Source organism: Lacerta agilis, chromosome 8 (assembly GCF_009819535.1).
Source record: "Lacerta agilis isolate rLacAgi1 chromosome 8, rLacAgi1.pri, whole genome shotgun sequence".
NCBI lineage: Eukaryota > Metazoa > Chordata > Lepidosauria > Squamata > Lacertidae > Lacerta > Lacerta agilis.
Genome location: NC_046319.1, coordinates 8,393,308 through 8,418,785, shown reverse-complemented (window position 1 = coordinate 8,418,785; position 25,478 = coordinate 8,393,308). Strand labels below are relative to the sequence as shown.

At 51.6% G+C, this 25,478-nt stretch overlaps 1 protein-coding gene across 1 annotated transcript in view; it reads left to right on the top strand.

Moving 5' to 3' along the window:
* The window catches only part of CROCC (ciliary rootlet coiled-coil, rootletin), a 55,219-nt gene that overhangs the window by 21,758 nt on the left and 7,983 nt on the right, over window positions 1-25,478 (top strand). Inside the window, exons 13-30 of the mRNA XM_033159316.1 lie at window positions 1,315-1,514; window positions 4,723-4,905; window positions 7,188-7,332; window positions 8,664-8,810; window positions 9,848-10,078; window positions 11,825-12,018; window positions 13,511-13,638; window positions 14,366-14,535; window positions 15,057-15,236; window positions 15,853-15,987; window positions 16,789-16,932; window positions 17,912-18,150; window positions 18,680-18,839; window positions 20,065-20,232; window positions 22,787-23,171; window positions 23,292-23,482; window positions 23,904-24,024; window positions 25,303-25,466. Of these exons, the coding sequence (XP_033015207.1) occupies window positions 1,315-1,514; window positions 4,723-4,905; window positions 7,188-7,332; window positions 8,664-8,810; window positions 9,848-10,078; window positions 11,825-12,018; window positions 13,511-13,638; window positions 14,366-14,535; window positions 15,057-15,236; window positions 15,853-15,987; window positions 16,789-16,932; window positions 17,912-18,150; window positions 18,680-18,839; window positions 20,065-20,232; window positions 22,787-23,171; window positions 23,292-23,482; window positions 23,904-24,024; window positions 25,303-25,466 (3,285 nt within the window). The remainder of the gene's footprint in view (window positions 1-1,314; window positions 1,515-4,722; window positions 4,906-7,187; window positions 7,333-8,663; window positions 8,811-9,847; window positions 10,079-11,824; window positions 12,019-13,510; window positions 13,639-14,365; window positions 14,536-15,056; window positions 15,237-15,852; window positions 15,988-16,788; window positions 16,933-17,911; window positions 18,151-18,679; window positions 18,840-20,064; window positions 20,233-22,786; window positions 23,172-23,291; window positions 23,483-23,903; window positions 24,025-25,302; window positions 25,467-25,478) is intronic.

Sequence of the window (25,478 nt, the reverse complement as noted above, 5' to 3'; positions counted from 1 at the left end):
GCCTGGATCAGGGACACCTGTTTTCCAAATGGCATCCAGCCTCTCTCCTCTAGTTTGCAGGCTTAGTTGGCAGCATCATCACCTGCCATGATGTGTGTGTGTGGGGGGGCTAATAACTTGGTTTTAGGAAAGACACAGGGGACACAGGTGGCGCTGTGGTCTAAACCACTGAGCCTCTCTTGGGCTTGCCGATCAGAAGGTTGGCGCTTCGAATCCCCGCGACGGGGTAAGCCCCCGTTGCTCTGTCCCAGCTCCTGCCAGCCTAGCAGTTCAAAAGCACGTCAAAGTGCAAGCAGATAAATAGGCACCACTCCAGCGGGAAGGTAAACGGTGTTTCCGTGCAATCTGGTTTCCGTCACGGTGTTCCGTTGTGCCAGAAGCGGTTTAGCCATGCTGGCCACATGATCCAGAAAGCTGTCTGTGGACAAACGCCAGCTCCCTCAGCCTGAAAGCGAGATGAGCACCGCAACCCCATAATCACCTTTGACTGGACTGAACCATCCAGGGGTCCTTTACCTTTTTACCTTTATACTTTTAGGAAAGATAGCCAGAAAGATTCTCAGGAGGCTTTCATAGAATTGTACAAGACAACAATAGGTAGAGAAAGTAAACGTGTGAATTGACTCGGTACACAAAACATGTGCAGCCAGAACACAAGGCCGACAAGTAAGCCCTCCTTGCTAGCCTAAATTTACTACCCAATCTGTCGACTTGCGGAAACTGAAAACCAGAGTCCCAACAATGTTAGTATCCTTCTCTGCTGAACTGTGTTTGTTGGTGCTTAGGTCATTTTATACATCCTGTAATTGAGACGCGGGTGGCGCTGTGGGCTAAACCACAGAGCCTAGGGCTTGCCAATCAGAGGGTCGGCGGTTCCAATCCCCGCGACGGGGTGAGCTCCCGTTGCTCGGTCCCAGCTCCTGCCAACCTAGCAGTTTGAAAACACATCAAGTGAAAGTAGATAAATAGGTACCACTCCGGCAGGAAGGTAAATGGCGTTTCCGTGTGCTGCTCTGGTTCGCCATGACCCGGAAGCTGTCTGCGGACAAACGCTGGTTCCCTCGGCCTATAGAGCGAGATGAGCGCCGCAACCCCAGAGTCGTCCGCGACTGGCCCTAATGGTCAGGGGTACCTTTACTGCTTCATTTATGGCGGTGGTTCTTTGTTGTGCTGTGAGCTGCTCTGGAAGAGAAATACAGTGGTAACAACCCCAGCGGTCAGAGTTCTCCTTTTCCCCATCTGGGCATGGGCTTTGCTACCTGCCGGTCTGTTCCTGAGCGTGACGTTGCTGCTGGCTTTTACTTTTTACACCAGGACCTCCGGGGGAAATACGAGGCTGCGCAGGACCTTGTGTCGTCCCTGAAGAGGCAGTTGGCAGAGAGCGACAACGAGCGCCGTTCCCTGGAGCAGAAGATCCTGCAGCTGAAGGGGGACCTGGACAGGCTGTCGCAAGCCAAAGAGGACGCGGCTCACGATGCCAACCGCTTCCGGTCATCTGCGGAACTGCTGGGCAGGTAAGGCACCTGGAATCGCCCTCTGGAAGGAAGCAAGGAGCGCCAGGAAGGCAAGGAACGCCTTTGTGCAATTTCCCCACTGCCTCTCTGTCTGAGTGCCTGCCCTGGCTGTGTCTCCTTCCCAGCAGCCTCCGCTGAAAGGGCTTGTGTGTATGTTGGCGTATAAAGACTGAACCCCCCACCCCCCTCTGCACAGAGGGGCAGCAGAACAACCTGTGTCCAGAGGAGGCTTATGTGTCTCTGTGTGAGTCAGCGCTCTGGGCTGCCTTCTTTCCAGTCTGGAGGAGTAATTCAGCACTGTGCCGTGGGAGGGGGGAGTCCCTCTCTCGGCCTCGGCCCTGTATACCTGAAGGAGCGTCTCCGCCCCCCATCGTTTCCAAAAATTGGCTTCTCGCACTCCGCCTCTTGTTGCTGCGGTGTTTCCCCAGTTATTTCTAATTCACACCCCATTCCCTGTAATTAACCTTATATCACTGTCAGGTCCGCAAGGGGGTTGCTCCCGAGTAACGACAAAGTCCGCCTTGTCTTTTAACAGTTTTATTGTGTCAAAACTATTTACAGTCCGGAGCTACCTAAAAACACGACTGCCTAGTCGCTCGAAGAACCCGGAAGTGCCTGTTTTCTGCTACGTAGGAATTCCAACATAGGAATTTCGGCACCCTAAAGTGCTGCCTCCCCGGTCTCTTGACCCCCCGTGCGCAGCTCAGGCGACGGAAGTGCCGTTTCCCCCTCAGAGCGGGTCTGCCGGACGGTGCTGGGTCTCTGAGCAACATCCTGGAGCCCGCGCTCCACCTGGCTGCCTGAGGATAACTCCTCCTCCCTGGGGAGGTGCTGGAAGAACCGCTGAGAGACGTATCACTAGATAGAAGTGGCTGGAGCTGCCTGTACCCACCGCGACCTTGCCTGGCCGCGGAGGGCAGATCCCTGACATTTACCTTCTTTTCTTTTGTTTTGTTTTTTTAACAAAATTTATTAGCATTTTCATAATATAACACAAACCCAACCCCACACCTACAAATACAAAAACAAATACAAATACACATAATGTCTGGATTCTTCTTCTTATTTATATACCTTACAAAAAAAAAATTTCTATTTCTAAATCTTGACGTTTGACTTCCCCCGCCTATTCACCTTCGGTTTTAAATCAATATACTATTTCCTTAACAACTTTTCTCTATAAAAAAAATTAACTTTACTTAACGAAAAAAAGAAAACATGCTTATCTTAATCTTTGCATTATAACCTAAATCATAACCAAATATTCTTATAGCTAAACTTATTTCTTCTATCCTTTATCATGCTGCTTTTAACTTAAAATTCAATATCTCCTTACTTATTTAAAATAGACTTGTAATTAACAGACTTCACACTCCGATTTCGGATACCATGGCAGACCATTTAAATTATACATTTAATACTTCAACCCACTCCCCCTCTGTCCATTGTCTTTTTCTGTCTTTCTCCAGAACCAAATCTCCAATTGTCTTCCTCTGAGTGTCCACAGATCCAGGCAGCATCCACAACAAACCCCGCATCGAGCCTCAGGGTGCTCATCATCTCCATTCTGGGCTCCTCCGTTCCTTTTTCTTCTTCTTCTTGTAAAAATCTTAATTCCATATTCCATGTCCCTTGCCCCCGAGCTGCCACCCCGGAGTCTGGATATTGTAAATTTTCCCGTTTCAGGTTCCTTTTCCCGGATTTGCCCAGCCATTTCCGACCATCCTTGAAGCACCCCTCCCAGCTCTTTGTCAAGGCTTGATTCCATTGTGTAAAACTTTTGAAAAGCCTCCTCTGTGGAAAGTAAATCCTTTTTATGAATAATTCCACTCAAAACTTGTAGTTTCCGATTAAGCAATTCCATCTGCAAGACAGTGAGCATTTCCTCATCCTTTAAACTAGAGTTCGATGCCAGTGCGAGCACAAAGTCCAGCATTTTAGGAATGAGAGTGAGTATCAGATTTCAGTTCCTGTCTCTTCCTTCCTTTGTTTCAATTTTTTCCCACGACAAACCAAGTCGCCGCCATTTCTCCGAGGCCGGAGTATAAAGACCAAAACTTCAAGTGGAGATATTTTTTCCCCAGTTAACCCCCGAAGGGAAATCTCAACAGACTCAGTTTTCAATTTCCAAGTACTTTCTATTGATTGTTGTAGCAGCAGTCACTTAAAGAGTTAATTTCTTTCACCACCCGAAGGGAGGGAGGCGGGCTGCCTTTCTTCTTTCCCCCAGATCGTTCCAAGAATACAAAGAGTCAATCAATTACTCACAGCCTCTGGGTTCTTATCAGCTCCTTGAAAACAGGTAGAACTTAGACGCTCATCACAGGCTTTGTCGCCGCATTTACATCCCGGTTGGGGCATGTCCCCTATAGCCCGGCTCCGTCGTCCCTTCACCCCCACTCCCCCTTTCCAGGGGGAGCGAGGGAAGGGTTCGGAGCCACAACGGGCACAGCCGGGGAGCCCAGGGTGCGGGACGCTCTTCCCGCACCCCAACCGGAGCCCCGCTATGCGGCTGCAGGGCTCCTGACCCCCGGGATGAACTGGGTGCTTCGCAGCCGAAGCATCCCACGACCACCCATAATGGCGTCAGCCGCCGGAAGCCTACCTTCTTTTCTTTTGGGGGGGGGTTATTTTCATAGAATCATAGAATCATAGAGTTGGAAGAGACCACAAGGGCCATCCAGTCCAACCCCCTGCCAAGCAGGAAACACCATCAAAGCATTCCTGACAGATGGCTGTCAAGCCTCTGCTTAAAGACCTCCAAAGAAGGAGACTCCACCACACTCCTTGGCAGCAAATTCCACTGTCAAACAGCTCTTACTGTCAGGAACTTCTTCCTAATGTTTAGGTGGAATCTTCTTTCTTGTAGTTTGAATCCATTGCTCCGTGTCCGCTTCTCTGGAGCAGCAGAAAACAACCTTTCACCCTCCTCTATATGACATCCTTTTATATATTTGAACATGGCTATCATATCACCCCTTAACCTTCTCTTCTCCAGGCTAAATTTAAACTTATTGTCCTTAACCGTTGGCTATCCACTTGCCCAATGTGACTCCCACTCTTCTCAAGAGAGAGAAGTGGTTGTGAATGCACTGGGATGGAACAGACTCAACCGCTGTTGTGGGAGGTTGATGGAATGGGCACTGTCCTCTGCTCCCTTACTGTCCTCGCCGTGCTGCAGTGTCCCCCCCTCCTTTCTCCTCTCCAGCGAGAAGACGAACCTGGAAAAGAACCTGCAGCTATTGCAGCAGAAGCTGGAAGTCCTCCATCAGGAAAAGGAGAAACTGCAGCAGGCCAACAGCGACCTTCAGCGACAGCGTGATGGCCTGGAAGAGGAGAAAGAGGACATCTTAAAGGACCAGGAACGGGCTCGGAAGGAAATTGAGCGGAGGTAAAGTGAGAGATTCTTGAGGGTTTTTTTTCCTTTGGGGAGGAGGTCCCCTTTCTTTGAGAGGGGCTGAAGCTGGTGTGGTCTCAGGTCCAGTTCTCTGCACTAGGGTTGGGGGACATCTTGAATGTTGTCTGCCCAGGAAACATGTTTTTATTTTATTTTGGTATTACTATTTTTTATTGAAAGAATCATAGAATCATAGAGTTGAAAGGGACCCTGAGGATCATCTAGTCCAACCCCCTGCAATACAGGAATATGCGGCTGAATTGCAGTGATAAAGAAACAATGCGATGCAGAGGAAAGGGAAAGGAAAGCGAGAAAATAAAAAGAACGGAAATTTGTAGAAAGAAACAGAATGCAATGTAATATACTCCCATACATTCTCATGTAAATAGATATGAGGTTATCTCATATCTATTGAGATTCAGAAGTAATACAAAACACAAATGAATGAGAAGATTGGAGGTTTTATTCTAAACAGCGATCAATATATACATACCAAGCAAGCACCTCAAGCTGCCACTTGGAAACCCTCAGTCCGTGCACAAGATTCTCTCTCAAACTCTGCCCACAACCTTCCAATTTATAGATAGCTAACCTGTGTGGTTTGCCCGACTGCTTGCGTACAGCTCACTAGCTACGTGGAGATTATTCATTAGCTCCCAATGCCTCACTTTCTTGGAACAATGTCCGACACCAAAGAAGGTACTTATCTCTATCGCTTCCTTCCAACAGATTAGGACATTAAAGGTTGTTCTCAGCCATCAAAGAGCTTAACAAAAGATAGGGAAAAGGAAGGGGGGCAGGAAGGATAACCATGTCAGATCACTAACTCTTCAAAATAAAAATATCTTCCGGATAGATTGCCCATACAGGTTATTATCCTACTAGACATTAACCCCGTTAAATTAACGGGCGCTAGAACATATGTGGTCAAACTGTTGCCCTAGCAACATCGGGGACATGCGCAGAGCTGACTGAGCGGCTCTCGTTTATCTCGTTTTTTTCCCTAACAACCGAGCAGCTCTTGCTTGACATCGCTCGCCTGCCACCACTTGTAACGGCCGCTGCTGCTTAGAAGTAAGTCCACGCGAGTGCACACCCGCCACTCCAACAGTTTCGCCCGGCCGCCCGAAGTCTCTGCGCTCCAAGTCCCAACGGCTGTCCGTGGGGCACATGCGCAGTAGCGCAGTCCCACGGACACAGGGACTGGACGCAGAGAAACTTGCACTTTATTATTGTAGATTACATATGTAGATAGCCTGCTACATTTTGTAGAAACCCATTCCAAATGCCGTCGTATTTATCCAAAGCCTACGTCTAATAAGCAGCCCGTTCATAAGTTGTGGGTGTTGTCCTATTGCCAATCCATTGACTGAATTGGAACATATCTTTACTCTTCCAACTCCTCAGTCTCAGTCTCTTGGCCACTGTTAGGGTGCCTTGTCCCGTTGTTAACTTCTATGCAATTGGTGTATAGTTCAAAAGAATATTCTCCGCTGACAGTTTTAGCTTTATCTGTGCAGTCGCAGTTACACAGCCCATCGCATCACACGAAAGCTCATACCAAGAACAAACTTAGTTGGTCCCTAAGGTGCTACTGGGCGCGGGTGGCGCTGTGGGTTAAACCACGGAGCCTAGGGCTTGCTGATCAGAAAGTTGGCGGTTCGAATCCCCATAACAGGGTGAGCTCCCGTTGCTGGGTCCCTGCTCCTGCCCACCTAGCAGTTCAAAAGCACGTCAAAGTGCAAGTAGATAAATAGGTACTGCTCCGGCGGGAAGGTAAACGGTGTTTCCGTGTGCTACTCTGGTTCACCAGAAGCAGCTTAGTCATGCTGCCCACATGACCCGGAAGCTGTATGCCGGCTCCCTCGGCCAGTAACATGAGATGAGCCCCGCAAACCCAGAGTCGTCCGTGACTGGACCTAATGGTCAAGGGTCCCTTTACCTTTTAAGGTGCTACTGGAAGGATTTTTAATTTTTTAATTTTGTTTTCCCAAAACTTAGTAAGCAGAGATCGCCCTACAGACCTGTTTCACGGAGCCATTGTCCTTGCCACATCTCCAGCATGGAGCTGTCTTCGCCGGTCCTTTTTTTTAAAAAAACGCCCTGGGAACCTGACTTGACATCAGGGTCTCTCTGTGAATATGCCACCTTTGTTTAACCCGAGGAATAATGCCGTGGGGGGTGAACGGCTGGCGTCTTGTCTCGGGGGGGGGGGGAGGGAAAGTGCCTGCAAGTGGGTGAGCCTCTACTCCTCTCTCCCCTCTTCTGTCTCCAAGTCGCAAGCAGCTGGAGCAGCTGGAAGCAAAGAAGTCTGGCCTGAAGAAGGAGCTTGTGCTGGTGAAGGAAGCCCTGAGCAAAGCCCTCTTGGAGAAGGAGGTCTCTGAGCACGAGAAGGCCGAGGGGGATGAAGCCCTGTCCAAGGCAAGGAGGCACCTGCTGGGGAGGGAGAGACTTGCACACCCAATGCCCTTCTGATCTGAAACGTGTTGGGGGGTCCAGAGGTAGCATTATTATCAATTAACAATGGGTGGAAGGTTCGCAGGCCAGGAAGGACTCGCTCACAAATTGATTGACAGCTGCAGGAATTGTGACAGCTAGGAAGCGGAAGGGGCACGCAGGATATAAAATGGAAGGACGGTATAAAGAGGTGTGGGATACAGCTACTAATGATGGATTAACATTAAGGTAAGATGGGGAATATGCAGGAGAAATGATTTCAAGGAGATGTGAAAGGTGTTTGTAGAATTTGTACAGGAAGGGGTTGAACCATCGCAAGAGGCATTGAAATTTTGGGAGCTTGGATAGTTACAATGGAATGGTCTCGGGGGGGCGGGTTGCACTTTTTATTCTTATTTATTTATTATTATTACTTCATTAAAAAAATGTGTTGGGGGGGAAGCCAGGGGGGGTCTTATTGGGTTGTTTTTGCTTTTCTTTTTATTATGTATTTTGTGTTTGTATATTCTGATTTTATGTTGTAACTGCCCTGAGACCTGCAGGTATAGGGCTGTATACAAATTTAATAAATAAATAAAATTTGGCAGCCCACCCAGGTGCCTTTCAGTACCTCCAAAGCAAGAAGTGCAATGAGGCTAAGGCTGCCCTCATGGCTGTGTTTGGGGATCCTGAGCATGCCCCCCCCCCATCCTGCTTGCTTGAGACCATGAGGTGGGTCCTGCAGGATCAGGCCACAGGCAGCCCTGCAGCCTGTCTTGGCAGCCTGCTTTGCTCCAGTCCCAGCAAGTGTTTATTATTATTATTATTATTATTATTAATAATAATAATAATAATAATAATTTATTTGAATTTGTATACCACTCTATACCTGGAGGTCTCAGGGTGGTTCACAGAAAAGATCACAATATATAAACTCAAAATAAGAACAATAACCCAATAACACCCCCCCCAAAAGAGCCACATAGGGTATCAATCAGATCAACCAAAGGCCTGGTTAAAAAGGAACGCCTAAAGGTGTGTAATGAAGGCAACAGGCAAACTTCCCTGGGGAGAGCATTCCACAGACGGGGAGCCACTGCAGAGAAGGCCCCGTTCTCGTGTTGCCACCCTCCGGACCTCTCAAGGAAGAGGCACATGAAGGAGGGTCTTAGAAGATGATCTCAGGGTCCTGTGGAGGTTCATATGGAACCCGAGCCACCAGGCCTTTGTGTGATGGCTCTTGCTTCTTGCAGGGGCCTGGGGTTGACACCTGGGGTCACAGGCTCTTTTGCACCTCCTTTCCTTTCCTGTCCCAGGCTGAGGCGAGCCGGGCTGAGCTGGAGCTGGCCTTGAGCCGCCTGAAGTCGGAGGAGTCCTCCCTGCGCGACTCGCTCTCCAAGATGAGTGCCCTCAATGAGGGGCTGGCGCAGGATAAGATGGAGCTCAACCAGATAATCATCCAGGTAAGAGGGAGTGGGGGCTAGCAGCTGCAGAGAGGGAAGTGTGTCTTGTAGTGTCTGCAAACCGAGAACGCCCACATCTGAAGGATTTGTGCCAGAAGGAGGTGGCAGAGTGTAGGGTTTGTCAGGGAGTGAGAGAATGTCTGGAGGTCTTTGTCCATGACAGAGCAGAGGCAGGAAAAACAGTTCGTGCTCAGGAAGGACCTCCTTCCGGCTTTGGCATGAGGTCCAGCACTGCTTTGCCCATAATTATTTGGGGCAGCAGAAGTTGCAGGTGTTAATATTGCGATGTTTGAAGCGACTGGAAGCGTAAGAACTGACTCCTTTTGGAAGGAATCATTGTCTGGGCGCATAAAAATATTATTCAAAAACAGAACATAAGCATCAAGGATATATCCCAAAAAAATCCATACATTACCTTGTTCTTTCCAGCACAGGCTCAGCGTCTTCTTAGAAATAAAAGATTCCAAAAATCCAAACCCCATCCCAGCCTCCCTTAGGCTAATGCAGGTCTTTGAGAGCCATGGGGATGCATAGTTCAGAGAAACTTAACAGCCACCACCCTTTCAAGATGGCGACTTTGCAACTCAATACCTTCATCACATGATCAAAGTTACACTCTCCGCAGAGAGTAGAAAACAATCGACAGTTATTCATTAGCCTATTAAGGAGCTCAGAGTCCTTTAGAAAACAAGGTTGGAAAACCCCAAATGTTAGCAACCCTTCAGCAATGCACACTTAGCCATTTTCCATTTAAAAACTTCGTTACTACACATACATTTTCCATTTCTGTGTGAATTAAATCTATTATGTGTGTGTGTGTGTTTGGCTTTCCAAAGTAGACAGTCATGCCAACGATGTCAAAACAACTTTCTGTGAAAGGTGCCCTATTGTGTAAATACGTGTGTGTGTGTGTGTGTTTTGGGGGGTGGGTGGGGGGAGAAATACGGAACAGCTTCCTCTCCGCTCAGCATCCTGTGTGCTGAGTAACCCTCACTGCCAGCCTCCCGCTGTCTCCCTCCCCACCCTTCTGGGCTCAGCTAGAAGAAGAGAAGGCCTCTCTCTTGGGGAAGAAGCAGGAAGTGGAGCAGGAGAAAGCCACGATCCGGGACGAGCTTGTGCGGCTGGAGCAGGAGAAGCTGGACCTGGACACAGAGCGCCATGGATTGGGCCACTCCCTGCAGGCGGTGGAGCAGAGCCGGGCGACCCTGGAGCAGGAGGTGCTGGTGCTGCAGAAGGAGAGGGGGCAGCTCCAGGAGCAGCTGGGACAGGTGAGGGGCAGCACTGGCAGACAGGGATGGATGGAGGGCCCTTTGTCCTGTTATGAGAAAAAACCGCTCCCTTTCCCTTATGGGGTATCCAAGAACCTGTATACAGTCCTTAAGTGGGTTGCCTATCGGTAGGATGAAATAACAGAGGCCAACCAGAATATATTGAGAAACAAAGAGGCTAGTAAGCCTGATCTTTATTCAAGGAACTGTTGCAACAGGCTCCCCACTCACCCACCACACGCAGGAGGGACGAGGAACCCTGAGCAATGGTGCGCAAGCCCTTATATAGACTTTTGAAATTGCCCACCCCTGTAGCCCAAGACCACCCCCCAAAACATCATACATACATCACAGAAGGAGGCGGTCTGCTGATTGCATTACCAGGGCATCCTGGCCATTCGCTTGTGATGGTGAATACTTTAGTTCCTGAATCCAGGCTGACCCTATTCATACACAAATATGCCCTTAAGACAGGATTTGTAAGCAAAAGGACAATGGGGAGCCTTTCCCCGTTTGCCTCCCTCCCTGCAGAGGAATATTTGAGGTCACTGGGAGAGTCAAAATGGCTTCAGGATTGCTCTCCCATACTATTTCAGACACGTGGTTCATATATTTAAATATAATAATAATAATATTTATTATTTGTACCCCGCCCATCTGGCAGGATTTCCCCAGCCACTCTGGGCGGCTTCCAACAAAAATCAAATACATTAAAATATCACACATTAAAAGATTCCCTAAACAGGAACATGTGTGCATTTGTGCAGGGCCGGCGCGTCCATTTAGGTGAACTAGGCAATCGCCTAGGGCGCCAAAATGGAGGGGGAGCTGGCCAGACTTGGGCGGGGGTGCGGGACTGGCTAGCAGCAGCTTCTCCGCTGTAGCGGAGAGGTGCTGCTTGCCCCCTACACCACCCACCGGCTCCCGCTAAAGCAGGCTTTGGCGGGGGGCGGGGCGGGCGAGCAGCGGCTTCTCCGCTACAGTGGAGAAACCACTGCTTGCCTCTCCACCCCCCCCCCACCTCCCGCTAAAGCAGGCTTTGGCAGGGGTGGGGGCGCCAGAAGATTGGTCTCGCCTAGGGTGCCAGAAGCCCTGGCACCGGTCCTGCATTTGTGAATATTCTACATTTGAGACCTTAAAATTCTTATAACAGTCCCGTTAAAGCCAGTTTCCTTCCATTTCCAGGATCTCCTCCTGCTGCTGCTCTGTGTCTGCAATTCACTTTTCTAAAGCTCAAAGCAGATTGTCCTGAAAGACAGGACACAGCGACTTTGTGCAAGCTAGTTGATCATTGCGATGTCTGAGCTGCTGGGTCACTCCTCACAAGACCTCCACTACTTTGATGGTGGTGGTGACTTATTAGGCCTCTATTCCGCCCATCGCGAGCTCTCAGGGCTGCTCACAAGAATGTAACGTTCAGCTGCAAGAGAGCTCACAACTGAGATCTTGGGAGCAGACCTTTGCAGGAGCTGTGTGGCTCAGGTCTTCATAACACAGAGCTTGCAGAGCTAATGTTTTCTGGGATCTGTTGAGCTGGCAGTGGCTGGGAATGGAATGGTTTTTGTTGCAGGGCCGAGGTTGGCATCATAAACACCAGGCTCTTGCTTTAGCCCTGCTGGGAGAAGGGGGCTGGGGGAAAAGAGAGGGACCATAACAGCCAAGGGGGCATCTAAGTGGTGTCTAAGCTGCCACTCTCCCTCCGTCCTTCCCTCCCTCCCTCCCTCTCTTTCTCTCTCTCCCTCTCAGCTGTCCCGACACAGGAGTGCAACCGGTGAGGAGCTGGGGCAGGTGCGCAGGGAGCTAGAACGCCACAGCGAAGCATCTCTCCGGGCAGCCAAGGAGAAGGAGTCGCTGATGAAGGAAAAAGCCAGCTTGGTGGTGCAGCTGGCAGCCTCGGAGCGAGAGAACCGGGGTCTGGCAGAGGAGATCTCTGGCCTCAGGTGTGTGTGTGTGTGCCGCCACTTTAGCACCTATTATTATTTGTTCTGATTTATTTCTTCCATTTGCATCCCACCATTCCTCCAAGCAGCTCAAACACAGTTCACTCACTGCCCCATTTCCTCTTTGCAACAGCCCCGCGAGGCTGAGAGATGCAGCGACCGGCGGCTCACGGTCTCCCAATGAGCTCCGAGGAAGGGTGGAGATTTAAAACCTAGCCCACCTTCGTCCAAGCCTGGGGCATTGTTAAGGGGCTGGCAGGGAGGGGCAGTGTGTTGTCCGGCTGGTTCTTCTGCCCACCTGAGCCTTGAGGTTGCTGGAAGATGGTAACCAAGTCACACAGTGTTTGCAAACAGGCTGGGGCAGGGGAGGCTGCAGGGAGGCAGAGCCTTGACCCCAGCAGAGGGGTATCTTCTGCTTAGCTGCTTTCCTTTTCTCAGCTTTGCACACCCACCCTGATGCACACACTCACACACATCTCTCCACCAACCCAGCCGGGATTTCTGGCCTAAGCCCCAAAAGAAGAGGCAGATGGAGCCTACCAGGCAGAGTAATTATTATTTATTTATACATACATAAATACTTGACCCCAGCCACTCTGGGCAGCTTCCAACAGAATGTTAAAATACAATAATCTGTTGTTGTTGTTCAGTCGTTCAGTCGTGTCCGACTCTTCGTGACCCCATGGACCAGAGCACGCCAGGCACTCCTATCCTCCACTGCCTCCCGCAGTTTGGCCAAACTCATGCTAGTCGCTTCAAGAACACTGTCCAACCATCTCGTCTTCTGTCGTCCCCTTCTCCTTGTGCCCTCCATCAGGGTCTTTTCCAGGGAGTCTTCTCTTTTCATGAGGTGGCCAAAGTACTGGAGCCTCAACTTCAGGAGGCTCAACTTCAGGATCTGTCCTTCCACTGAGCACTCGGGGCTGATTTCTTTAATGATGGATAAGTTTGATCTTTTTGCAGTCCATGGGACTCTCAAGAGTCTCCTCCAGCACCATAATTCAAAAGCATCAATTCTTCGGCGATCAGCCTTCTTTATGGTCCAGCTCTCACTTCCATACTTTACTACAATAATCTATTAAACATTAAAAGCTTCCCTAAACAGGGCTGCCTTCAGATGGCTTCTAAAAGTCTGGTAGTTGTTGTTCTCTTTGACATCTGGTGGAAGGGCGTTCCACAGGGCGGGCGCCACTACCGAGAAGGCCCTCTGCCTGGTTCCCTGTAACTTGGCTTCTCGCAGCAAGGGAACCACCAGAAGGCCCTCGGAGCTGGACCTCAGTGTCCGGGCTGGATGATGGGGGTGGAGACGCTCCTTCAGGTATACTGGGCCGAGGCCGTTTAGGGCTTTAAAGGTCAGCACCAACACTTTGAATTGTGCTCGGAAACGTACTGGGATGCAAGATGGCTGATTGAGCAAAGAGAAAAACAACAAAAGATGGGGACGAATGATAACACAGTCCTTCTGTGTGTGTGTGTCCCCGCTTCTGCCCAGGTCTGAAAAAGACACCTTGGAGACTACCCTCTTTGAGATCCAGCAGCACCTCACCCAGCTGGAGACCCGGAAGGAGCAGCTGGAAGCTGAGAGGCACGGCTTGATCCATGCCAAGGAAGCCTTGCAAGGTATCCTGGGAGGAAGGTCTTCCTTTGGGCCCACTTGTGCCACCCCTGTCTCTTTCCCTTCAGTGACTGGGTGTGGGAGTGTAGGTGGAGGTTTATATTTTATTAAAAGTAAAAAGGTAAAGGTAAAGGGACCCCTGACCATCAGGTCCAGTCGTGTCCAACTCTGGGGTTGCGGTGCTCATCTCGCTCTATAGACCAAGGGAGCCGGCGTACAGCTTCCGGGTCATGTGGCCAGCATGACAAAGCCGCTTCTGGCGAACCAGAGCCGCTCACGGAAACGGCGTTTACCTTCCAGCTGGAGCGGTCCCTATTTATCTACTTGCACTTTGACGTGCTTTCGAACTGCTAGGTGGGCAGGAGCTGGGACCGAGCAACGGGAGCTCACCCCGTCATGGGGATTCGAACCGCCGACCTTCTGATCAGCAAGCCCTAGACTCTGTGGTTTAACCCACAGCGCCACCTAATCTGTGTACCTGCCCCCTTCAGATCCACCTGGGACCCTCCTTGCTTTTCCCTCTCTTTAGAAGGGGGCGGGGCTTTCTCCTGGCAGAGGCGAGGCTCTCGGCTGCTAAGCCGCCACCCTCTCAAGCCTAGCCACGCCCCCTTGCGCGCACTGGTGTCCGCTGGGCTGTCGTTGCCCCCCAATCATGCCCCTCTTCTGATAATCTCCCCTTCTTCGCTCCATCCCCTTTGCCGTCTTGACCTCTGTCCGTCTGTCCTGCCCCAGCGGAGCTGGCGGCTGCCCGCAAGGAGATGGAGGCCGAGGTGAGCCGGCTGGAGAGAGACAAGGACCTGGCAGCCCAGAAGCTCATTCAGACGGAGCAGGAGACCCAGGCCGCCTTGAGGAGTGCGCAAGCGGGTCACGAGGAGGACGTGGACTGTCTCCAGAGGGAGAAAGTACGTACCGTCCCCCCCCCCCACCAGTCAGGTGCAGAGGGCTGGGTCCCGGACCACTCTGGTCCCCGGGTAACACGCTGCCCTCGGAGGACAGGGCTGCAGAGAGGCGTGAGGGGCCTGGATTGCAGAAAGCCCCAGATTTCTGTGGGGCTTGCACGAATGGATACAAAGGTGCCAGCCAGATCCCCAACATGCGGGGCATTTGCGTTCGCTGTCCCTAAGCTGTTAAGCATGCACAGCTGCTCAGTCGTTGGCAGGTGACCCAGGTGATATAACCTGGCAACATATCACGATGTTGAAAACCTAAATTATTGCCCAGCCCTGCTGGCAGGAATCAAGTCTTGGGGCAAGCGCTCACTCGCCTGGTATGAGAGCTTTCGGCTGATTGACAAGGAGTGGTTCTTTTTAGCCATTGAAACTTGGCTGTGGAGGAGGCTAGGTGCTGGCGGCCCCCATCTCCTTGTCCACATGGGGAGGGGAGGGGTCTACCCCTGAGCTTCATCACCCTGTCGGCCTGGCAGGAGGCTCTGCGCCTGGAGCTGGAAGCAGAGCGCGAGGAGATGCTGCAGCGGCTGAGCCAAGAGCGCGAGGAGATCCTGGCCCGCCACGAGGCGGAGAAGGAGGAGCTGAGCGAGGAGATCACCAGCCTCCAGCAGGAGCGGGACGAGGGACTCCTTCTGGCCGAGAATGAGAAGCAGCAGGTGAAAGTCTGGGGGATGGGGCAGGGAGGAAGGAAGGAGGTGCAAGCAGTGGCGTAGCATGGGGGGCCCATGGGGGAGGTTGCCCTGGGTGCAAAATTCTTAGGGGTGCAAAATTTCAACACTTCCATCACTGGGCTCCGTTGGAAACGGCTCCTTCGTGTGAAACAGGAAGCGACCTCACAAGGTAATGGAACAATTCTTCTTTTAAGCAGTTGAATGTGCATGCGCACTCCGTCTGTTTACCCCACCTCCTCGCTCTGCATGGCCCCGGGCCCTGGCAACCCATGCTATGCCACTAGGTGCAAGGCCCCATTCACAGCCAGCTCTGCAAGATCCCCACCCTCCACTATAAATTCCCCAAAGCGGGACACCCAATCTTGCCAAAGGGGAACCTCGCCTGGTGCCTTTCCTCACTGGCCATAGCCCAAGGCTTTTTTGGGGTGGGTGGGGAGAGAAAGACGGCCCACCTAGCTCCAGAGACCACCGAGGCGTCAGACGTCTCATATTTGCACGATTCGCTGTTCCGCCAATGTGGAAGTTGTGGCGTCGAGCCGCCAGTGGGTGCTCCCTGCTGCTCCAGAGGCCACTGCTGACTGCCTCGCCCCCTCGCCCCCAGGCGCTGTCTCTCAAGGAGTCGGAGAAGGCCATTCTCCTGGAGAAGCTTTCAGGGGTGCAGCAGAGCCTGGCCAGCGTCAGCCTGGAGGCGGAGAGGCACAAGCGAGATGCTCAGAGTCTGCAGGAGCAAGAGCGGGTAGGCGGTGTCAGGGTGAAGGGGGGGCTGTCTGACGGAGAGCAAATGTGTGTGGAAGCATTTGGGCAACATTTGCACCATGAAGGGCCGGCTCCTGCAACCTGGCGCAGCTTATGTGAATGGGGCAGGTTTGAATTGTACTTTTGGTTTTTTTATGAAACACTCCCCCCATACAGAACTTTTTTCCGGAGCAAGGAGCTCTGCAGTGCTGGAAAGCCCCCCCCCCCCCCCCCCGTGCTGCTAGAAGCTTTATTCTGGCCCTCCGTTTTCGACAGCGGAAGTGGAAGCGGATGTTTCCAACTTGCTTTCGACGCTGAGGGCTAGAAACTTGCTCCATCTTTTCCTTCGTTGTTCTAAGCGTGATCTGAGTTTCTCAAGAGGTCGCACCCTTTGCCTGGTATTTCAGCCTGTGTTGCATACAAGCAGGTTTTTTTTTCTTTATTATTGTTTTTTTAAGCCAGAACTTAGTTGGGTGCCATTGCCATTATAAGAGAACAAGGGAGGTGTTCGTGGTGAGTTCCGGCACCTCCTTTTCTAGAAAAATAGCACTGCATACAAGCCCACCCTGGCTGGTAGGATATGGAGTGTTATGCAAGGATAAGCCAAAAGCAGAAGCCAAACTCCTTGGCTCTGAGGGATTTCGTTCAGCCTCTTCCTCCACAGCCTTTTCCGTATTTTCTCCCTCTGGAATATTCTTCCCTATCTCCGTTTATCCAGACAAAATGGTTCCTGGCTGCTGAGGAGTGGGGTGGGGGGCAATTCTTCTAGGCCAGAGAGCTCCATTTCTTCGCCTTGTTGCAGACCACCATCAACGCCTTGAACTCAGAGCTGCGGGGCCTGCGTGCCCAGTTTGAGGAGGCCATTATGGGCCACGAACGGGAGGTGAAGGTCCTCCACGAACAAGCCAGGGATCTGATGAAGCAGCGAGAGTCGGCCCTCCGCGAGGTGAGGGGGCAACGGGAGGGAGGGAGGCCTTCACCGAGATTCAGTGACAATAACAGCACCACCTGAGCTGCTCTGGTAGTCTGGGGAAGACCAAATTACCTATTTCCTCCCAAGGTGAGGGCAATGGACACTGCTAAGCCTGGCAGGACAGCTTACTCTATGGCATTAACCCTTTCATGCATTAATTAGACTTAAGGGCCATTCCATTGTCACGGGTGGGACACTTGGACCATGTTTTTTGGTATTCACACATGTGTAAAAATGTAAATATACAATAAAGTATTGTCACGGGTGGGACAAAAAAAGGACATGGAGCTTGAGATAAGTTTGAGTTATGGAAAAACTCCTTGAGTTGGGAGGTGAATCAATGATAAACTCAGCATATCTGTTTAAATCAATGTTTATTGGTTACAACTATGCAATCAGAAATTAAGTTGAAGAAATTTAACGATACAAAATTAAGGGGGGAAATGCTGTCACGGGTGGGACAATCATCAGAAAACTTTTAACTTGAACACTTCTGTGAAGACTACGTGGGTGGACTTTTGAAAAGAAGGTCCATAAACTAAACTTCTTTTGTCTTTAGCTTATAAAAAAAATGGTTAGACTGCACGTTTGGAATCTTCCTCACCAAAGTCCAGCGCTCATCTAGCATTCTTATCAGGCTCATTTTTCATGGAATGGCCCTTAAGCACGTTGGTTATGCGAGGCTGGTTATCCCACCATTCTTCTGCAGGAGGTCTGTTACCCTTTCAGTGAAGCAGCTGCTTTGCACTGCACACAAAAGGCCCCGGGTTCAAGCCCCTGCCTGAACCCAGGAGAGCACCTGCCGCTGTCCATCACAGCAGAGGTGGACAAGCTGAGGGCCTAACTCTGCACAAGGCAGCTCCCCGCACTCCTGCCCTCCCACTTCAGGCAGCCTCAGAATTCCCGGCAGGAGCCCAACTCTGGCTCTTTGCTCCATCCTCTACCTGGCCAGGTGGAGGAGCTGAAGATGCAGGTGCAGATGCTGGAGGACGCGAGGGACCAGACCCGCCGGGAGCTGCTGGAGGCGCACCGCAAGTCGCGGGAGGCCCACGAGGCCCTGGAGGCTCAGCGCAAGGAGGCCGTGGACCTGCGGAGGTGCCTGAGCGATGAGGCCAAGGAGAAGGAGGCCCTGCAGAGGTCCAATGGGGAGCTACGAGTCGCTGTGAAGAGGGCCGAGAGTGAGCGTGTCAGGTGCGGAGAGAGAGGACCCTGCTGCCTTCCGCTCCAGGGAAGGGGAGAATGGAGGGGGGCCATGATTTGACTGCCTAAACCCCTCCTCTGCCACAGATTTACCGTATTTTTTCGTCTATAAGACGCCCCCATGTGTAAGACACCCCCTATTTTGGGGGACTCAGATTTAAGAAATGGGGGGATGTATCTGTGCATAAGACGCCCCCTAATTTTTGACATTAGTTTTTAGGGGGGGGAACCTAGTCTTATACATGGAAAAATACGGTAATCTCTTCCTCCACCCCACATGGTGTCTCTCAGCCTCAGTTCTTTGTCTGTAAAAGGGGCATAATGGCAAAGTCAGTTCCATGAATGGAGGAAACATGTGGAAGGGCCAGAAGGACCATGTCTCTGGGGTCCAAACACCCTCCTCTCACCCTGAGGGCCAGAAGGACCATGTCGCTGGGGTCCAAACACCCTCCTCTCACCCTGAGGGCCAGAAGGACCATGTCGCTGGGGTCCAAACACCCTCCTCTCTGCTTGCCTCCAGTTTGAAGCGGGCCAATGAGGAGAAGGAGCAGAAAGTCGCCATCTTGGAAGAGGCCCGGGCAGCTGCGGGCAAGGAGGCTGCCGACCTCCGCAGCAGCCTCCAAGACGTGGAGCGTTCGCGGCTGGAGGCCCGCCGGGAACTGCAGGAGCTGCGGCGGCAGGTAAGGCCTGGCACGGGAGAGGGGAGGTGCTGCCAGGGAAGTGGGAGCCACGACTCAGCCTCCCTTTCCACTGGGTGGGAAGAGACAACAGGGGCACAGTTAGTTGATGAGACTAGGTATTCCGTTGACTACTGCTCTGGCCAATTTACGTCTTGCCAAATGCAAGGCGGCTCTTTTAAAATGAGATTCAGAGGCAATACAAACACAAGTGAGTTAGAAGGTTAAAGATTTTATTCTAAACAGCAACCATTATATACATTTCCAAGCAAGCACTTCGATGCGCCACTTGGAAGCCCCCAAGAAGCGGAGAAGCGACTCCTGCAGGTAGCCTTAGTTTGCATGGCCCTGCGATCGATCAGTCCGTGCACAAGCTTCTCAGAAATCGGCCGAACACCATCTGATTTATAGATAGCTAACCTGTTTGGTTTGCCTGACTGCCTATGTGCTACCAGCTACGTACAGATTGTTCATTAGCCACCTCTTCCAATGCCTCAATTTCTTCAAGCAATGTCCAACATCAAAAGAAGCTACCCAGCAATATCACTTCCTTCCAACAGATTAAAAAGGTAAAGGTACCCCTGACCGTTAGGTCCAGTCGCAGACGACTCTGGGGTTGCGGCGCTCATCTCGCTTTACTGGCCGAGGGAGCCGGCGTTTGTCCGCAGACAGTTTTCCCGGGTCATGTCGCCAGCATGACTAAGCCGCTTCTGGCGAAACCGCAGCAGCGCACGAAAATGCTGTTTACCTTCCCGCCAGAGCAATACCTATTTATCTACTTGCACTTTGACATGCTTTTGAACTGCTAGGTTGGCAGGAGCTGGGACAGAGCAACGGGAGGGGATTCGAACCACCGAACTTCTGATTGTAAAGCCTTAATGAAATCAAGACGTATTACATCTCGGATCCGGGCTCGCTGCTGGCTCGGAGAGAAGGCACCGTGTTCAGGGAGCTCTCATGTGCCTTGCCCTGCACCTGGGCTCCCTGCGCTGCCGTCGCTTTCCACCCCCCTGGGACACCCTCCCTGGGGTATGGGGGGGGACACACAGAGCCACGTCCCCCTCCTGGTTCTCCAGCCAGCGCTGCGCTTGTAGCTTCGAAGTCGGAGCTACCGGAGAGCGCGCGTCCGAAGATGACGGAGACCAAACCGGAAGTCCCTCCCTTCGCTCTCTCTCTCTCTCTCAGCTTGCAAGAACCAGGATCCCTCCCTTTGCCGCCCTTTGCACAGGTCAAGATGCTTGACAGCGAAAACACCAAGAAGAGCCAGGAGGTGGCTGAGCTCCAGGCCCGGGTGACTCTGGATGAGCAGCGGGAGGAGGAGAGCCGGAGGGAATCTTTCAGCCTCAAGCAGAAGATCGTGGAGAGCGAAGCCACCCGGGAGTCGACCCGGAAGGAGGTGAGGGCCTGGCCTGCAAACCTTTTGCAGCCGGGCATTGTCCTGGGCAGCCAGGAAATCCCCTCAAGCTCTCCTGGGATGGGTGCGGCTTCCTGGGACCTTGATGTATGGCGAATTCCCATGGCAGAGTGTGATTGAACTGAGCCCAGCCTGGAGATGTGGCTTCAGGGTGCCCTTGTCTGAAATCTCCGTTTCTGATCTGTCATGTGCACTTCTTTTCGGGTTTTTTATTTGTATCCTGCCTTTCTGTATTACTATACACAAGGCGGATTTCGAAACAACAGAATAGCACAGATCACACACCTAATAACTATAATAATAATAATAAATTTTTATTTCTACCCCGCCCTTCCCAATCCAAAGAGCAAGCTCAGGGCAGCTAACAACAAATATAAGGCAATGATTAAAACAACTTTAAAAACAGCATAAAAACAAACATCAGTGGGATCCCCAGGGCTAACTGGCCAGGTTAGTCATGCTAGGCCAGTAGGGAGACCAGGGAGGAATTTTAATATAGGGACCCAGAAGGGTTTCTTCAGAAAAAAAAGGGAAGGGGAAAAGGAATAGGGGATCAGGCTAGATTAAAGGCCAGGCGGAATAACTCTGTCTTACAGGCCCTGCGGAAGGAGGTCAGGTCCCGCAGGGCCCTAGTCTCGTGGGACAGAATGTTCCACCAGGTCGGAGCCAACACTAAAAAAGCCCTGTCCCTGGTGGAGGATCCAATACAAAAAAAAGTCACAATAAAAACAGAACTTTAAAAAAGGAACTCGTATGAAATAAAGCACTATCCAGTGATCACTTAGGATAGCATAGTAAACAGTAAAATTAAATATCAGCAAGCAATAATTAAGCATTTTGCACTTAACGATAGCAGTAAAGAATTACTAAACTATAATCAGTATAAAAAATAACGACATAAAAGACCACAAAACAGACCCAACCATGTAAAAGGACCAAACTGAGAAACAAGGACACACAGCTTATAACATTATTGGCTCGTTCTGTCAGCCCCACCACTGACGAAAAGGGTGTGTGTGGACTGCATCCCTCCCCCTTAGTTTGTTTGTGCACTTATTTAGGAGTAACCCCAGCAGAGCTTACTTCTGAGTAGACCTGCACAAGACCGACAGTTTTACTCTGAGGTTCCTCCGTTGAAAACTAAAGCTGGGGCAGTTGAGTTGGGCAGCACTTCTTTGCCTCTGACTCCGCCCACTTCTTGTATGTGGCCCCCAACAGGCTGGTTTTATTTTATTTATTAAATTTATATACCGCGCCCCCTCATCCAAGGCAGTTCACAGAATAAAATACAAGTTAAAACACCAGTAAATAATTAAACCAAGACGACGAAACAATAACCCAACCTTCCCACAGACATATTTAAAAGGTTGTGGGATATTAATCAGCCAAAGGCCTGGTTTCTGCAGGCGCCTGAAGATATGCAGTGAAGGCGCTGGGAGAGCCTCCCTGGGGAGAGCATTCCACAAACGGGGAGCCACTGCAGAAAAGGCCCCTCCTGGCGTTGCCACCTTTCTTTCTTTTTTAAAAAATAAATATTTTTATTCATTTTATAAGAATAAACGAACAAAACATATATAAAGACAAACGAAACAATTAAATCTTATACAATCACATTTTCTCTCTAACATCTTGGTGTGACTTCCCCCAATCTCTCCCTTCTGGATTTCATTTCAAATCTTCATTGACAGGTTCACAGATTAACAAAACACCCCTTATTAATTTCTTTACTTATTAACCCATCATCCATTATTAATACCTTACTATATTTTAAATTGTATATCACTCACACCCTACTTATTGCCAAAAAACTATAACAACTTCCCTAAGGCAGGGGCGTAGCGAGCCGCTCTGCCGCCAGGGGCGGCAAACTTCAAGACACCCCTCCCCGGGGGGTGGTGTGCCGCTCCCCAGCGCACGCGCCCTGAGGTCACAACGTGTGCGCAGCCTCCTGGGTGGAGTGCGCATGTGTGGACAGCTGCTGTTCGCCCGCTGCAGCCTTAAAACGCTGCGCGGCACGGTGCCGGTCGGAAGGGGTGCCGGCCGATCGCGCCCGCCATCTTTAAGGCTGCAGCGCGTGGACAGCAGCATAGATGCTGTGCTGCTGTTTGCGTGTTGCAGCCTTTTAAAAGTTGCCACGCTGATGGTGTCGATCGCAGGGGTAGGGCCTGCCCCCAGAGTGTCACCCTCCCCAGGGCGGTACCTGGGGCGGACCGCCCTCCCTTGCTCCGCCCCTGCCCTAAGGAATATAAAATTTAAACACTACAATATTTTTTCAAATGAAATTTGAATTTCTTCCAATCCTCCTGCACCGTCTCCTCTCCTTGGTCACGCAGTCTCACTGTCAGCTCGGCAAGTTCCATCAAGTCTATCATCTTCATTTTGCCATTCTTCTACTGTTGGTATCTCTTGATTCTGGCGTGACTTTCCAGACCTCACCTGGAGGAGGCACACGAAGAAGGGCCTCTGATGGTGAACACAGAGTCCAGGGCAATTTATAAGCTTGCCCAACCTGTGCCGCCTCTTCCCTCCTCGCCAGCTCCTCAACCTGCAAAGGAAGATCGTAGACTTGGAGGGCGAGTTCCGCCTGCGGGAGAGAGGCCTTCTGGGGAGCCTGGAGGAGGCCCGCGGCAACGAGAAGAAGCTGATGGACAACGGCCGCAACCTGGAGATCAAGCTGGAGAAGGCGCAGGCCGAGGGGGCCGAGCTGAGCCTCCGGCTGAGTGCCTCCGAAGGGCGGGTCCACGGCTTGGAAGCAGAGCTCGCTCGCGTGGAGGGCCTGAAGCGCGACGTGGAGTTCAAGCTGGGTCGCCTCCACTCGGCCCTCCGGCGCACGATGGGCATCGGCCATGGGGGCCGCGCCCCTAGCCCTGCCTTCAGGGCCCGTGGCAGCTCCCCCAAGAGGCTCTTCTCCCCCCCAAAGGGTAAGTGCCGCCCTCTGAGGGGGGAAGAGAGCCGCAGTCTTCTGCTCACTGGCTTTTCGCCAAGATCTTGTTCGGCTTTTCGACACTGTCAGCCACTTCCTTCGCGCTTTCTCTCTCTAGGTGACGTCACCGCGGACGGGCCAGGCAGCCCCACACCGCAGGCAGGCAGCATGGCCTCCTGTCCCCTCTCCCCGGAGCTCGCTGGCTCCCCCAGCCGGAGCGAGCAGCTGGTAGCCGACATCGACCCAGAGGTGGTGCGCTCCGCGCTCCGGGACTTCCTTCAAGAACTGAGGGAGACGCAGCGAGAGCGGGTATGGCTGGCGCAGGGGCGGGTGGATCTCTGCTTTCCCACGAGGTTCTGAGCCTTCGTGGGCCAAAGCCACCTCCACGCTCGGATCCTGACACCATTGTCAGAGAGCCAGTGTGGTGTAGTGGTTAAGAGCGGTGGACTCATAATCTGGTGAACCGGGTTCGCATCTCCACTCCTCCATATGCAGCTGCTGGGTGACCTTGGGCTAGTCTCACTTCTTTGAAGTCTCTCAACCCCACTCACCTCACAGAGGGTTTGTTGTTGAGGAGGAAGGGAAAGGAGAATGTTATCTGCTTTGAGAGTCCTTCGGGTAGTGATAAAGCGGGATATCAAATCCAAACTCTTCTTCTTCAATCACCTTGTTGTTGTTCTTCCTCCCTTCCTCCCCCCCCCCCTTTCCATCCATCCTCCTTGGGGTCCAGGACGAAGCCCGTTCCCAGCTGGGCACCTTGAACGGGCAGCTGGCAGAGATGGAGGCCGAGCGGGACGTCGCTGTGACTCGTGTGCAGCAGCTGCAGAAGCAGGTGGCCGAATGCGATGAAGGTGGGTCGGATGGGGTCCGAGGTCTCTGTCTACTCTGCTGTGTTACCCTTAGGGCTGGGCGATATCTGGTTTCCAACATCGCAATAGATCACGAGCTGAACATTGCGATAGGCTGATATATCGTAATGCCTGAAGATAAGAATGGAGTTGGTGTTCAACTTCATATCACCAGCTAAACATTGCAATATGTCTGAAATAAGGATGGAGCTGTGTAGAGGAATTGGCTGGTTTCCCCCACATTGTGATTTTTGCACAGCACACAGAAACACAGTGATTCGTGATATATTGCCAGGTCAGAGGCTATGAAACCGATATCACAAAATAGATTACAAATCGATATATTGATATATCACCCAGCCCTAGTCACCACCAAGCCTCGTTTCTGTGGTGGTTTTTGTTGAATGTACAGTTTAAGGTTCATTACTGTTCCACAGAAATGTGTATCTCTTTAAAAGAATGAAGGAAATTAACTGACCTAGTTTTCCAGCTGTGGGACAGTGCAGCAGGTGATGTTGAGTTTGTCTTGATTCGGGGCGTGTCAGCAATCGGGTACGGTATATAAGGAGGTCTGCGTACCTCTCTCAGTACCCTAGGTGGTGGGTCACTGTATGGGTCATGCTTCTGTAATGTTGTTATAGCTAATGTTCTTTCTGTTATTTTTCCTTTTATTAAAACCACTCCTAGTTTTGCTTTACAGTCTCCTCAACCTTTTTGTTGTGCAGTTGCTCAGCTTAAATATGCCAACAGTTTTTTCAAAGGTTCCCTTGAATAACACCACCTCCCGAGTTTTGTAAGAAGAGCGAAGGGGGGGGGGGGGTTAAGAAAACACCAGCTAAGCCGTTAAACTGGGCATTTCCCATCAGGGAAGCGAAGTGGGGGGGGGGTGCCCCCCTGCACTAAACTAAATGGCAGTTTCTATCAAAGAGGAGCTGGGTCATAAATCTGCCTGTCCTGGCCTCAAGGACCTAGCAGCCTGTGGCAGGATGGAGCCCATGTGAGGGGGGGGGCAAAGGAATGGTCTCTTTCTACTCATCCGCCTTAAGGGACTAAGGTGGGTGATGCCATTTCCTGCTGAGAGATTGGGTTGGGGGTGGTGTTTGCTGGCTCCCCCGAGTCACTGTGAGCTCCACACCGTGGTGTGTGTTTTTGTTTTCCGCCGAGATGGAGGTTTCTTGGGGAAATTTCAAGGGGAGATTTCAAGGGCCACGAGCCCTGCCCTGCCCTCCCTTTGCCCTGCCCCTTCCCGCTGAGCGCTCTACCCTCTTTCCTCCTCTGCAGGGAGGCGCAGTGCGGACGGGAAGCTGAGCGGCGCCCAGACGGCCCTGATGCAGCAGGAGGAGACCCTGCGTCGGAACGAGAGGGAGCGCAAGGCCCTGGCGGACAGGCTGGCCGCATTGGAGCGGAGCCTGCAGGCGGCCGACAGCGAGCGCAGGGCGACCCAGGTGAGGCCGCGC